The 18033-nt window shown below is 41.3% G+C and overlaps 1 protein-coding gene across 5 annotated transcripts in view; it reads left to right on the top strand.

Annotated features, from left to right (window-relative positions):
• KCNJ3 (potassium inwardly rectifying channel subfamily J member 3) overlaps positions 1-18033 on the top strand; it is a 306716-nt gene that overhangs the window by 140165 nt on the left and 148518 nt on the right. The window contains exon 3 of one of the 5 annotated variants that reach the window (XM_074967367.1): positions 3157-3244. The exons of the other annotated variants lie outside the window; for them this stretch is intronic. Coding sequence (XP_074823468.1) covers positions 3157-3161 — 5 coding nt within the window. The 3' untranslated portion in view covers positions 3162-3244. Of the gene's footprint in view, positions 1-3156; positions 3245-18033 lie in introns of those variants that run through there. 5 annotated transcript variants of the gene reach the window in all.

Consider the following 18033-nt stretch of genomic DNA (forward strand, 5'->3'; position numbering starts at 1 on the left):
CTTTGGATTCAGTCTAGGATCCTGCAACCAGCTCTTCCAGTCTGAGGCTTGTATTTTGCTGTGGCATTGAGCCAAAAATGCAGTTACTATCTTATAAACTCAATGTTAGGCCAGCAAAGCAGCAACTCTTCTCATGATTCAGTTAGATTACTCTGACAGAGTATCTACAATTATTAATTTCTCTTTGATGCTTTTGTTTCCTTACCCTGATTTTTCCCCCTCTTTATTTTGTCCTAAAAATATTTAAAGTCTGTTTTTTCCAGCTGAGCTGGAGAAAAGAATTAGAATTAGGGACAAGCACTGGTCATCTGTGAGGCTTCACTAAGTGAAGGAGTGTAGGCATCATCTAATATACATGTATGAAAAGGATTATCAAAAAGTGTTTTAGTTGTAGGTCCTTTGAGGCTCCATGTCTCTGCAAGGTTAATGCCTCTTTCGGCCCCCACTCATGTGCTACACCAGCTCTCCATCTCAAGCTCAGAAAACTACACCAGAGCATTAATTTTCTTGTAACCTTGTTTCTTTTCTTACATGCATCCAGAATGCTGAAACCTTCTCTTTAATGTAGTATTTCTAGTGAAACATAATTCACATCAATGTAGTAATTCCTATTGCTGCTGTGAAGGATTTGACTTGGGGGCTAATATGTGCCCTTCAAAACCATATTTATTAAATTGGCTGTAATGAAAGTTTATTGGCTCTAGAAGCATTTGGGAATATTTTTTGTAATGTGATTCTATATTTCTTTGAAGATGACAGTAGGTCCTCGAGTTCAGACTCCCATTTTCACAGTAAAGTTTAAATTGGTGCATCAATAATTAGGTCCAACTACATAGCACAGGGTGTATATCTACCGGTGAGCTTTTTTGTATTTTTCAGAGGGGAAATCCTCGGGCTTTAAAATTATGCTTTGGCAGAGAGAAGTGCAGTATTTCATGGAAACCATGCAGGGATTTCCTACCTGCCGTGCTCAATTTCAGAATTCAGTGCTATCATTAAAGTTATCATTTTGGCAGGGAGGGAACCTATTTGCTCTTTCATCCGTGAACCTCGCTGCACCAATTTTTCTCAAAACATGTTCTCATAGTGTGCACCCTCAGGCACCCCAAGAATTGAGGGTCTTTGGTTGCTGCTGTAAATTGATTCCATTTATGCATGGTGTGAAATGTCTTTTTTTTTTCCCTGCAGGGTGGAGGGGGTCTCAGTTTCCCAGCCAAGACCTCTAAAAATTCCAGTTCTCTCAATAAGCCTACTCTCTGCCTTGAATTGTAGCACTCTTCTTCTGGCATAGGGGGACTGAACAGCAACAAGAATCTTTCTTTGTCAAGGCTGCTTTTTAATTAGCTCTTGGGGTAGTTGGATCTTTGCTCAGTAGTTCATTACACTCTCTCTGCACACAGGACAACTGAACAGCATTCATGGCACTCACACAAAAGATTTTTCTTGGGTTTAAGTGCTGAGCAGCATGATTTAGAAAACATGATCTTAGCATACATAACTTTTTTTAGGGGACCATACCCTATATAGGGGAGTTATACTTGTATTTTGAGGGGCACTTGTGATAATCCTTGAAATGGTTTCTTAACATGTAGCTTAAAAGGCTAAGCCATTTAAACCTTAAAAGGCTTTGCACATTTTCATAAATGACCAGTGAATATTATTGGCACTGTTTTCAAACCTGGATACCTAACTTAGGGCACCTGTTCACATTGGTTGCTGACTTTGGGACCTGTGTGCTCAAATAATCATATTTAGACATACTGTCAAGCATTGCTGTTACATCGGTATAAATCTAGAATAAATATTGAAATCTTGGAAGCTGAAATCAAATTTACATCTATGTAATGGAGAGCAGAACATTGCTTGTACATGCTAATTTAAGAACCAAAAGGTAGAATTAACCATCTTAATGCAAGTGTCACAATTGAAAAACTGGGATTCTGGTATTACTGTAATGCTGTAATATACTGACATATAAATGGATTACTTATTAACTATTCTAATTTATCATAATACATTAATATCATTGCTTCCCACTTTTGCTTAAGATTGTATCAGCATATCTGTTATATTGGCAACTGTTCTTCCTGTAGTTTATATTGTACTTAAATCTGAAATTGAAGCTGTTACAGTCTATTGGGTACACAATATATTATGCAGAAATAGGTATACGTATGTATTCACTCAACAGATCAGAAGAGCAGAAAAAGGTAAAATGCATTTGATTCTGCTTGGACATAATTATAAATTTGTAGTTAGTAAAACTGGTTGAATATTCTTCTTCAGATTCATTGGTTAATTTTGTGTGTTTTTCATCAAATAATAATGTTTACCCAATTTTATTAAACCAGCTCTAGTAGTTAATTGAGAAGTGAAGAAAATACATTGGCTCTCAAAAAATTCAGTGAGTACTTCACTGATATGCAGAAGGCAGGGCATACAGTCAGGACTAACCAAAGAGAAGTGTCTTTGCTATCATATTTGCAATGAGGGGCCATGTAGGTATATCCAGGGGCAAAATTTGGCTCATTACAAACAGAGAGAAACATATTTTGTGGACATCTATTGAACTGTAGCCAGGATTTCAGTTGTGCTTCCCTGCATTTGTTATGTAAGTTTATAAAATGTCATCTAAAGTGAGTGAAGTCATACCATTGCTACTGTGAGTGTCTTAACATTAATAAATACCCTTTCTCCAAATGCTTATAACATTTACTACTGTAGGTCAACATCCTTTCTTGCTATCTTCTTTTGTACTTGCCAACATTATTAAATTTTATTCATGTTATTCATTAAAGCAGTCTATGTAATTCTTTGTCGCTGCTTCATGAATATCTTTTCATACGGTCTTGGAGCCTTTCACTTTCTCTGTGTGCCTTCTTGGCATACAAGGTGAATTTCATTGATTTTAACACTAAGTCCCCATTTTAAAAATACCAACTTTCCCTGTCTCCAGGACAGGGTGACTTTATAAAGTTCTGAGATTTGTATATGTTGAGGCCTTCTATAATATCTCATGGCACTCACAGGCTTCAGAACTCTGTAACTATCACTGATGGATCTGGCCTACTTACAAAATGTGTTTGGTGTTCTTTTATACTAGAATTTCAGACGTCAAAGGAGTAAAATTTAGATTCCTTTTCTTGCCATAAATAGCTTGAGATGATGCTTCTGGTATCATGGCACATTAAGTGGCACAAGCAAGAGTAAAGAAGATGGAAGGCAGCCACGTCATTCAACAGCAAGAGTGGGATGTTCAGAAAGAACAAATTTCTTGGTTATATCATCATTTGAGACGAAAAGAAAGAAGAGAAATTTAACAACCACATCTCATTTTCCCACTCTGCACCCATTGCAGCGCTTGGATAGGAATTGGAGGTCCTCTTCTTCTCCTGTGAAAGAGATTGTTATGCTGAAAGACAAGTAAACAGGCTATGCTTTCAAACTGAGGTATGCAAACATATCATCTGCTATTTTTAGCAAATCACTAAGATCAGGAGAGGTATTTAGATTTGAGAATTGCATTAGATTTTAGTTACATCTTCCATCTTGAAAAGATTCTTTTTTTTAAAGTTAATACAAAGCTTTATATAGCCAGAGCTTGCGACGGCTAATTACATTTGTTGTTGCTCTGCTGAGCCTCAGATCTGGTCAGTTGTATGTATTTCACTTGCAATGGCTCACTTTGTTATGCCTATGAAGAAAAACTTGTGTGTTTTTAATCTGTCTCCTCTATGGAGAGAAAAATGGGCATATTGTCTTTCATCGATAGACCTAAACACATGGCTGCTGATCTGTTAATGTCCTTGGATTCTTCCGCCTTAGGTGATATGCTGTTCCTTAAAATACACTGCAGCAACCTAGGTGAGATTGAGATTGCAAATTTATAGTAAAGATGTTACCAGTTGATTTACAGTACATTGGCTTTATATTAGTTTTCATGTATAGATTAAATGGGAAACAGGATATGATTGAGGCCATCAGTCTCTCTCATTTAAGTGGCCTCAAAGTCTCAGGATAGTTTGAAACCTTTCCATAATTCTCCATACAGCGTCCCAATCAGCCTTGCACAGTCTTTAATGGTAAAGAGCAGGCATGCTCACTGTAGTTGACACGTGGACGTGCTCTCTGTATTTACAGCTTCTGAATTGTTACGTTCATGTAGGTTATCAAATTAACCTGGAATTATATATTTGAAGGCAGATTCTGTCACTGCCACTTACAAGTCATCCCATTAACTACTTTTGGAGAAAGGTATTGGTCAGCATTAGTAAGTGTGACCGAATTAGAACCTAAATGAACAGACCGCCTATTACTGATGTCGTAAGACACATTTGCCTGATCATTAGAACCAACAAACCTGATTCTAATCTTACACTGGTGTAAATCAGAAGCCAAAGCAATGTATGAAATAGTGTAAATGAGTTCACAGGCAGGCTCAATAAAGTATAGGCAGGAGAGAGAGATCAAGGACTGAGACACTAGAAGTCGTACCAAGCAAATTCTACAACATGTTGAGTGTAGCATGGGATTATTCATATGTAACAATGCAGAGTGTCACTTACTTTTGAACATGAGTTTACAAGTAATAAATATTTTGCATTTTTGTAGTGCTTTTCACCTAAGCATCTAAAAACACTTCACAAACATTAATTAAGCCTCATAACATCTGTGAGAAAAATGCAGGCTACTTAGCATCACTTCACTCGGCAGTGTAATAAAGTTGGTGTTTAACAGCAGCGAATAGTATGTAACATTTTAGGATTGGAAATGAAGAGTAAGAGAAAAATTTAGATAAGTAGAAAACTTCATTTTGAGTTTGGCCAGAATACTAACCATTTCAAAAACTGCCATAGGATCTGTAGGGCAAAATTTCCAAAGAGGCTTTAACTTGGCCTTAAATATGAACCTTAATTTTGGGTATGTAAATTAGTTAGCGTCTGTGATTTGGGCATACAAATGCAGGTTTTTCCAAGAACAACGACTGGTGCAATCATAGAATATCAGGGTTGGAGGGGACCTCAGGAGGTCATCTAGTCCAACCCCCTGCTCAAAGCAGGACCAATCCCCAAATAAATCATCCCAGCCAGGGCTTTGTCAAGCCTGACCTTAAAAACTTCCAAGGAAGGAGATTCTACCACCTCGCTAGGTAACGCATTCCAGTGTTTCACCACCCTCCTAGTGAAAAAGTTTTTCCTAATATCCAACCTAAACCTCCCCCACTGCAACTTGAGACCATTACTCCTTGTCCTGTCCTCTTCTACCACTGAGAATAGTCTAGAACCATCCTCTTTGGAACCACCTCTCAGGTAGTTGAAAGCAGCTATCAAATCCCCCCTCATTCTTCTCTTCTGCAGACTAAACAATCCCAGTTCCCTCAGCCTCTCCTCATAAGTCATGTGTTCCAGACCCCTAATAATTTTTGTTGCCCTTCGCTGGACTCTCTCCAATTTCTCCACATCCTTCTTGGAGTGTGGGGCCCAAAACTGGACACAGGACTCCAGATGAGGCCTCACCGATGTCGAATAGAGGGGAACGATCACGTCCCTCGATCTGCTCGCTATGCCCCTACTTATACATCCCAAAATGCCATTGGCCTTCTTGGCAACAAGGGCACACTGTAGACTCATATCCAACTTCTCGTCCGCTGTCACCCCTAGGTCCTTTTCTGCAGAACTGCTGCCTAGCCATTCGGTCCCTAATCTGTAGCGGTGCATTGGGTTCTTCCGTCCTAAGTGCAGGACCCGGGTCCTGCACTTATCCTTGTTGAACCTCATCAGATTTCTTTTGGCCCAATCCTCCAATTTGTCTAGGTCCCTCTGTATCCTATCCCTGCCCTACAGCGTATCTACCACTCCTCCTAGTTTAGTATCATCTGCAAATTTGCTGAGAGTGCAATCCACACCATCCTCCAGATCATTTATGAAGATATTGAACAAAACCGGCCCCAGGACCGACCCTTGGGGCACTCCACTTGATACCGGCTGCCAACCTGACATGGAGCCATTGATCAATACCTGTTGAGCCCGACAATCTAGCCAACTTTCTACTCACCTTATAGTGCATTCATCCAGCCCATACTTCTTTAACTTGCTGACAAGAATACTGTGGGAGGCCGTGTCAAAAGCTTTGCTAAAGTCAAGAAACAATACATCCACTGCTTTCCCTTCATCCACAGAACCAGTAATCTCATCATAGAAGGCGATTAGATTATTCAGGCATGACCTTCCCTTGGTGAATCCATGCTGACTGTTCCTGCCTCTCATGTAAGTGCTTCAGGATTGATTCCTTGAGGACCTGCTCCATGATTTTTCCGGGGACTGAGGTGAGGCTGACTGGCCTGTAGTTCCCAGGATCCTCCTTCTTTCCTTTTTTAAAGATTGGCACTACATTAGCCTTTTTCCAGTCATCCGGGACTTCCCCCGTTCTCCACGAGTTTTCAAAGATAACGGCCAATGGCTCTGCAATCACAGCTGCCAATTCCTTTAGCACTCTCGGATGCAACACATCCGGCCCCATGGACTTGTGCACGTCCAGCTTTTCTAAATAGTCCCTAACCGCCTCTTTCTCCACAGAGGGCTGGCCACCTACTCCCCATGCTGTGATGCCCAGCGCAGCAGTCTGGGAGCTGACCTTGTTCATGAAGACAGAGGCAAAAAAAGCATTGAGTACATTAGCTTTTTCCACATCCTCTGTCACTAGGTTGCCTCCCTCATTCAGTAAGGGGCCCACACTTTCCTTGGCTTTCTTCTGTTGCCAACATACCTGAAGAAACCCTTCTTGTTACTCTTAACATCTCTTGCTAGCTGCAGCTCCAGGTGTGATTTGGCCCTCCTGATTTCATTCCTACATGCCCGAGCAATATTTTTATACTCTTCCCTGGTCATTTGTCCAATCTTCCACTTCTTGTAAGCTTCTTTTTTATGTTTAAGATCCGCAAGGATTTCACCATTAAGCCAAGCTGGTCGCCTGCCCTATTTACTATTCTTTCAACACATTGGGATGGTTTGTCCCTGTAACCTCAATAGGGATTCCTTGAAATACAGCCAGCTCTCCTGGACTCCTTTCCCCTTCATGTTATTCCCCCAGGGGATCCTACCCATCAGTTCCCTGAGGGAGTCGAAGTCTGCTTTCCTGAAGTCCAGGGTCCATATTCTGCTGCTTACCTTTCTTCCCTGTGTCAGGATCCTGAACTCAACCAACTCATGGTCACTGCCTCCCAGATTCCCATCCACTTTTGCTTCCCCCACTAATTCTTCCCGGTTTGTGAGCAGCAGGTCAAGAAAAGCTCCCCCCCAGTTGGCTCCTCTAGCACTTGCACCAGGAAATTGTCCCCTACATTTTCCAAAAACTTCCTGGACTGTCTATGCACCGCTGTAGTGCTCTCCCAGCAGATATCAGGAAGATTAAAGTTGCCCATGAGAACCAGGACGTGTGATCTAGTAGCTTCTGCGAGTTGCCAGAAGAAAGCCTCATCCACCTCATCCCCCTGGTCCGGTGGTCTATAGCAGACTCCCACCACTACATCACTCTTGTTGCTCACACTTCTAAACTTAATCCAGAGAGACTCAGGTTTTTCTGCAGTTTCATACCAGAATGTAAAGTTAGAAGTCACTTGGAAAATGTTACCAATTGACTGGACCTTTGTTTTGTGATTTCATCAAGAAAAACCTGCACATTTTTCAGGAGCTCAGTAAACCAATTATTGACCTGGCCTGACCCTGTTTAACTTGTGAGATCTGATGGAACCATAGCCCAAGGTGGTTTGGCTTCAGGCCCAATGTGAAATTTATCTCGCTAGTGTTTAAGTGGATTCAAAGCAATGAAAAATGTATGTTGTGAGTAGTCACTGAGGTTATGATAGTCTGCTTACTCAGGCACTAAAGGTTCCAAACATTCAGTTAGCTTTTTTGACTGCCACTATGCATTGAGCACATATTTTCAGGGAGCTCTCCATGACGACTCCAACACTTTGAGTGGTAACAGCTAATTTAGACTCCATTTTTTGTATTTATAGCTAGGGTTACTTTTTTCCAGTGTGCATTACTATGCATTTATCAAGATTGATTTTCACCTGCTATTTTGTTGCCCAGTCATCTAATTTAGTGAGATCCCTTTGTAACGCTTCACAGTCAGCTTTGGACTTACCTATTTTGAGTAGGTTTCAGAGTAACAGCCATGTTAGTCTGTATTCGCAAAAAGAAAAGGAGTACTTGTGGCACCTTAGAGACTAACCAATTTATTTGAGCATAAGCTTTCGTGAGCTACAGCTCACTTCATCGGATGCATACTGTGGAAACTGCAGAAGACATTATATACACAGAGACCATGAAACAATACCTCCTCCCACCCCACTCTCCTGCTGGTAATAGCCCATCCAAAGTGACCACTCTCTTTACAATGTGTAGGATAATCAAGTTGGGCCATTTCCAGCACAAATCCAGGTTTTCTCACCCCCCCCCCTTTTTTCAAAAAACCACACACACAAACTCACTCTCCTGCTGGTAATAGCTTATCCAAAGTGACCACTTTCCCTACAATGTGCATGAAAATCAAGGTGGGCCATTTCCAGCACAAATCCAGGTTTTCTCACCCCCACCCTCCCAAAAGACACACACACAAACTCACTCTCCTGCTGGTAATAGCTTATCCAAAGTGACCATTCTCCCTACAATGTGCATGATAATCAAGGTGGGCCATTTCCAGCACAAATCCAGGTTTTCTCACCCCCCCACCCCCATACACACACAAACTCACTCTCCTGCTGGTAATAGCTCATCCAAACTGACCACTCTCCTTACAATGTGTATGATAATCAAGGTGGGCCATTTCCAGCATAAATCCAAGTTTAACCAGAACGTCTGGGGGGGGGGTTAGGAAAAAACAAGGGGAAATAGGCTACCTTGCATAATGACTTAGCCACTCCCAGTCTCTATTTAAGCCTAAATTAATAGTATCCAATTTGCAAATGAATTCCAATTCAGGAGTTTCTCGCTGGAGTCTGGATTTGAAGTTTTTTTGTTGTAAGATAGCGACCTTCATGTCTGTAATTGTGTGACCAGAGAGATTGAAGTGTTCTCCGACTGGTTTATGAATGTTATAGTTCTTGACATCTGATTTGTGTCCATTTATTCTTTTACGTAGAGACTGTCCAGTTTGACCAATGTACATGGCAGAGGGGCATTGCTGGCACATGATGGCATATATCACATTGGTGGATGTGCAGGTGAACGAGCCTCTGATAGTGTGGCTGATGTTGTTAGGCCCTGTGATGGTGTCCCCTGAATAGATATGTGGGCACAGTTGGCAACAGGCTTTGTTGCAAGGATAGGTTCCTGGGTTAGTGGTTCTGTTGTGTGGTATGTGGTTGTTGGTGAGTATTCGCTTCAGGTTGGGGGCTGTCTGTAGGCAAGGACTGGCCTTTCTCCCAAGATTTGTGAGAGTGTTGGGTCATCCTTCAGGATAGGTTGTAGATCCTTAATAATGCGTTGGAGGGGTTTTAGTTGGGGGCTGAAGGTGACGGCTAGTGGCGTTCTGTTATTTTCTTTGTTAGGCCTGTCCTGTAGTAGGTGACTTCTGGGAACTCTTCTGGCTCTATCAATCTGTTTCTTCACTTCCGCAGGTGGGTATTGTAGTTGTAAGAATGCTTGATAGAGATCTTGTAGGTGTTTGTCTCTGTCTGAGGGGTTGGAGCAAATGCGGTTGTATCGCAGAGCTTGGCTGTAGACGATGGATCGTGTGGTGTGGTCAGGGTGAAAGCTGGAGGCATGTAGGTAGGAATAGCGGTCAGTAGGTTTCCGGTATAGGGTGGTGTTGATGTGACCATTGTTTATTAGCACTGTAGTGTCCAGGAAGTGGATCTCTTGTGTGGACTGGACCAGGCTGAGGTTGATGGTGGGATGGAAATTGTTGAAATCATGGTGGAATTCCTCAAGGGCTTCTTTTCCATGGGTCCAGATGATGAAGATGTCATCAATATAGCGCAAGTAAAGTAGGGGCGTTAGGGGACGAGAGCTGAGGAAGCGTTGTTCTAAATCAGCCATAAAAATGTTGGCATACTGTGGGGCCATGCGGGTACCCATAGCAGTGCCGCTGATCTGAAGGTATACATTGTCCCCAAATGTAAAATAGTTATGGGTAAGGACAAAGTCACAAAGTTCAGCCACCAGGTTAGCTGTGACATTATCGGGGATAGTGTTCTTGATGGCTTGTAGTCCATCTTTGTGTGGAATGTTGGTGTAGAGGGCTTCTTCATCCATAGTGGCCAGGATGGTGTTATCAGGAAGATCACCAATGGATTGTAGTTTCCTCAGGAAGTCAGTGGTGTCTCGAAGGTAGCTGGGAGTGCTGGTAGCGTAGGGCCTGAGGAGTGAGTCTACATAGCCGGACAATCCTGCTGTCAGGGTGCCAATGCCTGAGATGATGGGGCGCCCAGGATTTCCAGGTTTATGGATCTTGGGTAGTAGATAGAATATCCCAGGTCGGGGTTCCAGGGATGTGTCCGCACAGTAACACCCCTTAAATAGAGACTGGGAGTGGCTAAGTCATTATGCAAGGTAGCCTATTTCCCCTTGTTTTTTCCTACCCCCCCCCCCCCGCCCCTCAGACGTTCTGGTTAAACTTGGATTTATGCTGGAAATGGCCCACCTTGATTATCATGCACATTGTAGGGAGAGTGGTCACTTTGGATAAGCTATTACCAGCAGGAGAGTGAGTTTGTGTGTGTGTGTTTTGGGGGTGGGGTGGGGGGTGAGAACCTGGATTTGTGCTGGAAATGGCCCACCTTGATTTTCATACACATTGTAAGGAGAGTGGTCACTTTGGATAAGCTATTACCAGCAGGAGAGTGAGTTTGTGTGTGTGTGTTTTGGGGGTGGGGTGGGGGGTGAGAACCTGGATTTGTACTGGAAATGGCCCACCTTGATTTTCATACACATTGTAAGGAGAGTGGTCACTTTGGATAAGCTATTACCAGCAGGAGAGTGAGTTTGTGTGTGTGGTTTTTTGAAAAAAGGGGGGGCGGGTTAGAGAACCTGGATTTGTGCTGGAAATGGCTCAACTTGATTATCATACACATTGTAAAGAGAGTGGTCACTTTGGATGGGCTATTACCAGCAGGAGAGTGAGTTTGTGTGTGTGGTATTTTTAAAAAAGGGGGGGGGGTGTGAGAGAACCTGGATTTGTGCTGGAAATGGCCCAACTTGATTATCATACACATTGTAAGGAGAGTGATCACTTTAGATAAGCTATTGCCAGCAGGAGAGTGGGGTGGGAGGAGGTATTGTTTCATGGTCTCTGTGTATATAATGTCTTCTGCAGTTTCCACAGTATGCATCCGATGAAGTGAGCTGTAGCTCACGAAAGCTTATGCTCAAATAAATTGGTTAGTCTCTAAGGTGCCACAAGTACTCCTTTTCTATTTTGAGTAGTTTTATATTGTCATATATATTGTCTTGTCTGCAAATTGTGTCACCTCACTGTTCACCCCCTTTTCCAAATAATGTATGAATATGTTGAACAGCACTGGTCCCGGTACAGATCCGTGGGGGATCCTGCTATTTACCTCTCTTCATTGTGAGAACTGACCATTTATTCCTACCCTGTTTCCTGCCTTTCAGCCAGTTACTGATTCACAAGAAGCCCTTCCCTCTTATCCCATGACTGCTTACTTTGCTAAAGAGCCTTTGGTGAGGGACTTTGTCAAAGGCTTTCTGAAATTCCAAGTGCACTATATCCACTGGATCATGCTGGATAGATTGGTGAGGCATGATTTTCCTTTCAAAAGCTCTATTGACTCTTTCCTAACATATTGTGTTTATCTGTGTCTGATAATTTTGTTCTTTACTATAGTTTGAACCAATTTGCCTGATACTGAAGTTAGGTGACCTGGCCTTTAATTGCCTGGATCGCCTCTGGAGACTTTTTTTTAAAAAATAGGTATTATATTAGCTACCCTCTAGTCATCTGGTACAGAGACTGATTTACGCAATAGGTTACATACCACAGTTCTGCAATTTCATAGTTGAGTTCCTTCAGAGCTTTGAGTGAATACCATCTGGTCCTGATGACTTATTACAGTTTAATTTATCAATTTGTTTCAAAACTGCCTCTATTGACACCTCAGTCTGGGACAGTTCCTCAGATTTGTTACCTAAAAAGAATTGTTCAGGTGTTGGGATCTCTGCCATATCCTCTCCAGTGAAGACCAATGCGAATAATTTATTTAGCCTCTCCATAATTGTCTTGTCTTCCTTGTGTGCTCCTTTAGCACCTTAATTGTCCAGTGGCCCTAATGACGGATTGACAGGCTTCCTGCTTCTGCTGTACTTAAAAAAAAAAAAACAGAAATTAGTTTTATGTCCTTAGTTAGTTGCTTTTGAAATTCTTTCTTGGCCTACTGTATTATATTTTTACCTTTGACTTGCCAGAGTTTATGCCGCTCTCTATTTTCCTCACTAGGATTTGACTGCCACTTGTTAAAGAATGCCTTTTTGCCTCCAACTACCTTTTACTCTTCTGTTTAACCAGGGTGTCATTTTTTTATCCTCTTACTACTTTATTTATGATATACATTTAAATTGAGCCTCTGTTATGGTATTTTTAAGTAGTCTCCATGCAGTTTGCAGGCACTTGACCCTGACAACTGTTCCTTTTAATTTCTGTTGAACTAGCTTCCTAATTTTTGTGTCGCTCTCCTTTTTGAAGTTAAATGGTAATGTGATGCGTTTCCTTGGCATTTTTCCCTGGACAAGAAAGTTTAATTATATTATAGTCACTATTACTGAGCAGTTTAGCTATATTTATCTCTTGGACCAAATCCTGTGTTACACTTAGGAGTACATCAAGAATTGGATTTCCCCTTGTGGGTGCTAGGACAAGCTGCTCCCAAATGCAGTTATTTATGGTCTCTAGAAACTTTATCTCTGCATCCTTTCCTGAGGTGACATGTACCCAGGAAATGAAACCCCCCATTATTATTGAGTTTTTTCTGTCTTTATAACCCCTTTAATCTCCCATAGCATTTCACAATCACCATCTCTGTCCTGGTGAGGTGGTTAATGGTATATTCCTACTGCTATACTCTTATTGTTCGAGCATGGAATTTCTATCCATAGACATTCTCTAGTACAGTTTGATTCATTACAAATTTGTACTTTGACTCGATGCTTTCTTTCACACAGTGCCACTCCCTCATCAGTGTGACCCATTCCGTCAGTGCTATATATTTTGTACCCTGGTATTACTGTGTCCCTCTGATTTATCCTCATTCCTCCAAGTTTCCATGATGCCTATTATATCAATATCCTCATTTAATGCCATGCACTCTAGTTCACCTATTTCAGTGTTTGACTTCCAGTGTTTGTATATAAGCACATGTATAGTTTGTCAATATTCAGTTGCTTACCTTCATGTGTTGTATTTAAATGGGACTCTCTTATGTTTCACTGTTCCTCACTAGCTCCTACCTGTACTTTACCAACTTTTTTCCTAATCTCTTTACTAGGATATAGAGTTCCTCCTTAATTAAATTTATTCTTAAAGGATGTCTTGGCCTGAACCATGTGCTTCTCTGCACCTACCAGCTTTTCCACAGCTCTTAGTTTAGGAAGTCTTCTAGAACCTTTTCTTTTAATTTTATAATGCCAGCAATCTGGTTCTGTTTTAGTTTAGGTGGAGTCCATTCTTCCTATATGGGCTCTTCCATTCCCAAAAGGTTCCCCAGTTCCTAGGAAATCTAAACCCTCTACTCCTTACACCATAGTCTCATCCACACATTGAGACACTGCACTTCTGCCTGTCTAACTGGCCCTGCACATGGAACTGGAAGCATTTCAGAGAATGCTACCATGGAGGTCTCTTACCTAGCAGCCTAAATTAGGCCTTCAGAACCTCTCTCCTATTTATGTCAATGATATCTACGTGTACCATGACCGTTGGGTTGCTAGATTTCAGCTGTGGCTCTTAGAAAAGTTACAACAATTGAACTTATATTAATACTAAAGAGTATCCTTAAAAATCTTAACTTCATTTTCTGTTTGAGCCATGTTCATATAGTTAAGTTCTCCTAAGTCTACTTGCAAAATTGGTAATTCAATTCAAATAGCATGCATTGTTGTTTTTGGACTCAAATATATGTAGAGCTGTTGGCACAAAAAGGAGGATGAGAATGTATAGGTTTTGCATCCTTTATTAATAGACTTGAAAAATTACATTTATTTTTTATTTGATAAAAATATGGCAAAACTTTGAGTCATTATCACTGATCTATGCTTCAGTGTATCAATGAGAAATCTGGAAAAGGAGACTAGAGAATTTGGAAAGGGAGAAAACCCCATGTGAAAGTGTAATTGTGAAATGGTATCTACAGACTTATCCCTTCATCATTGTTCTCTGTTCCCTAAGTACCGAGGGCCAGATCCACAAAGGTACTTAGACACTGCAACACCTTATCCTTAGGTGCCCTTCCACCTACAGAAATCCTCAGCCCTGAGTTAAGTGCAAGGCTCCCTGTGCATTATATGGGAAAAATTAAGTGTCTATGAAAGGGGTCCTGAGAAACTAGCAAGCTGAACAGGGAGCTGCTTAAGCTATCCAAGAGTGAAATGCAGAGAAAAGGGACAGGCCTGAGCAGGGAGCCACCTAAGCTAGCCCGGAGTGGAATGTACACCTACAAGGTCAGGCCAAGCTGGCAAGATAAGCAGGGGAATACCACATTTGAGAACCCTACTTTGAGGCCACCAGGGCTTTACCAGCTTTATGCTGCCTACTGGTAAAAACTAAGGCATCTAGTCAGTTTGGTGGTAATTTTAAGAATGGCAACTAAAGAGGCAGTTAGGAGTGTAAGTACCTTGGTAGATCTGGCCCTGATAGCCTTTGGCCCCAATACGGATGCACAGCTGCCGTGACTTGCTGCCAGAAGTGGCAGCCTTTGCAAATTGTTTGCCTAAAAGTGAGAGGTGTTTTTCTAGGGTTGGTGGGTTTTTTGCCCATATTTCAGGTTTAGCATTCTTATTGTCATTGCTACACATGCACCATTTCAAATAGGCATGCCCAAGGATCCAAACCTCATCTCACATGTTGACTTCTAAAGTGATCTATCATAATTTTGTAAAAGGAAAATTTAATGCCATGATCAAAGAGAAGCAAAGCTGATTCATTTAAAGTTACACTAAGTATGTGATGCAGCATGTAAGTCAGGCTTCCGTGAGGAAATGTTCACAATCATCATGAATTAAAATAATGTAAACCGATTTTTATAAGCTTCTTTCACTGAAAAAGAACCACTAAAAAATTGAAAGATAAGAAAATTCTGTTCAAGATGTTGTATTAAAATCAATTTTTATTTTTCATTTTAGAAATATTAAAGATAGATCTTTCCCACAAAATTGTATCTCTTATTTTGGAAATTAAATGTACTTTATTTAATGCATTATAATAGGATATACAGACTCCACTCAAATTGTGGAATTGTAGGACTCAAGAGGTCATCTAGTCCAGTCCCCTGCACTCATGGCAGGATTAAGTATAATCTAGACCATCCCTAACAGCTGTTTGTCTAGCTTGCTCTTAAAAATCTCCAATGATGGAGATTACTTTTCTTCTTTGGCTGTCCCTCAACACGAAGATGATGTCTGCCAAGGGGTTCATTGGTGGGTTTAAGTGGCTGAGGTGTCCAATTCGTGCCCTACAGATTTTCCCACAGAAGTGACAGGTGTAATCTTGGAGGAGACATAGTTGTTGGCTGGACTGTTATGCCCTTTCTTTCTCCGTCACTTCTGTTTCATGAGCACATCTGTTCTCCTCAAAGTGAGCTGTGGGTTGGTGTATGATGTGGCACCACTGTGTTCTGTTCCACGCCGAGTCCTCCCAGTTTGTTGGGTTGATGCCTCCCTTTAAGGGGTATTAGTATGTCTTTGAAGCGCTTCTACTGTCCTCTGTGAGCCCTTCTTCCCTGACTTAACTGAGAGAAGAGTACTTGCTTCGGGAGGTCAGTGTCAGGCATATGTACACAGTGTCCAGCCCAGGGGAGTTGGTGTTTTATGACCTGCGCTTCTATACTGCTGATGTTGGCTGCAGAGAGAACACGGATGTTAGTATGTCAGTCTTCTCAGCGGATCCTGAGAATCCTCCTGAGGCAGCGCTGCTGGAACCACTCTAGCCACTTGAGATGTTGTCTTTAGGTTACCCAGGTCTCACACCCATAGAGAAGGGTGGGGATGACAACCAAGATCTTGGTTTAGTCCGGCTTGCAGATCCCTATCATTGAAGACTTGTTTGAGTAGTCTTCCAAAGGGTGTGCTGGCACAGCAGATCCTGTATTCAGTACAGGATCCGATGCATATTCCACAACCTGCCTAGGCAATTTATTCCACTGTTTAACCACCCTGACAATTAGGAAGTTTTTCCTAATGTCAAATCTAAATGGTTCTTGCTGCAATTTAAGCCCATCTCTTCTTGTCTTGTCCTCAGAGGTTAGGGAGAACAATTTTTCTCCCTCCTCTGTGTAACAAGCTTATGTACTTGAAAACTGTTATGTCCCCCCTCAGTCTTCTCTTCTCCAGAAGAAACAAAACCATTTTTTCCATCTCCCCTCATAGGTCATGTTTTCTAGACGTTTTATCATTTTTGTTGCTTTTCTTTGGATTTTCTCCAATTTGTCCACATCTTTCCTGAAATGTGGCACCCAGAACTGTATATTGTACTCCAGTTGAGGCCTAATCATGCACATATCTAAAAATGGCACAGCAAATAAAGGGATAAAACACAGAATGAATAACTATAAACCTAAGAGGACAGTATGTTGACTGTAAAATTAGGTGTGACCTACTGGTTTATGGCTAAAACGGTTTAAAAACTATTTTCACTGATAACAATGCTAATGTTGCCTTGTTGCTGCTTTTAATCCATTTTTATGTATTTATCATTCTCCTACATATCCTGATCAAGCCACTGTTGTTCTCAGTGGGAGCTGATGGGTATGGATGACTTTTGAAAATCTATTACATTCATGTAGGTGTCAAAAATGGGAGCTGGCCTCTTCTGAAAAATCTGGTTACGAATGTAGGTATCTAAAGAAGAGCCCTCGGGTGCTGAACACTTCTGCGCAGCTGAACCTATAACAGTAGTATGTATTTGGTGTAATTTTAGTGTATGGATTAACAAACAATATATAATGGATTTATGTTTAATACAAGTGTCCCATTAGCAATCTGAGCCAGAATGTGACCTTCTAACTCCCAACAGGGAACATTTACTAACACAAATAAGCAATGGGGTTGCTCATGTAAGTTACTGCTCACAAATGTGGTTTATAGGGTGAGATATTGAACCTATCATTTTAATTACAACCCCCTTCTCTTCCATGACATCCCACTCAAAATAAAAAAAGTGGATCCTAATGTGCATTATATCAGTTACTCAAAGGTAAGTGGAAAGTATATAGTGACAGGCACCCACACTTGAATAGCAGGGGGCAGTAGGACACCAAAACCAATTCAGGTACTTTTCATTAAAGTAGTGAAGGGAATTACCAGTCAAAAGTCTGAGTCACCAGCCCAGGCACTGGCATTTGAGCTTGGGAAACACTGCATAACAATTCAGTATAAATTAGCTGGACTGCTTTTTGTAAAGAAAAACTAGTAATCTTACTACTTCGCATCTAACCGTTCATATCCTCTAGTTTTATGAAAGCTTGACAAATCAGATTAGTTCACCTGGGTGAGGTATACTTCCATTTTGTCTGGAAGCTGTTTGTTTCTGGCAATGCCCATAATGTGCATATATAAAAGCATTGTACATATGTAAAGGAGAGCACAGTTACTTCCCCAAACATTTTACAATCTAGTGATGGTGCTTTATTTTCCGATACCCAGCATGATCAGAACTGACAGAACCTGAGCCAATTTGGTCATTCTGAGCATTAGTTTCTTAGAAAAAAGTGTGCCTGACAGTATTTTCAAGAAGTTTTGTCAATTAATATCAGAAAACTGAATACCATGCAGCAAAGTCTGTGTTCAGTTCAAAGGATCCCCT

Source organism: Natator depressus, chromosome 11 (assembly GCF_965152275.1).
Source record: "Natator depressus isolate rNatDep1 chromosome 11, rNatDep2.hap1, whole genome shotgun sequence".
NCBI lineage: Eukaryota > Metazoa > Chordata > Testudines > Cheloniidae > Natator > Natator depressus.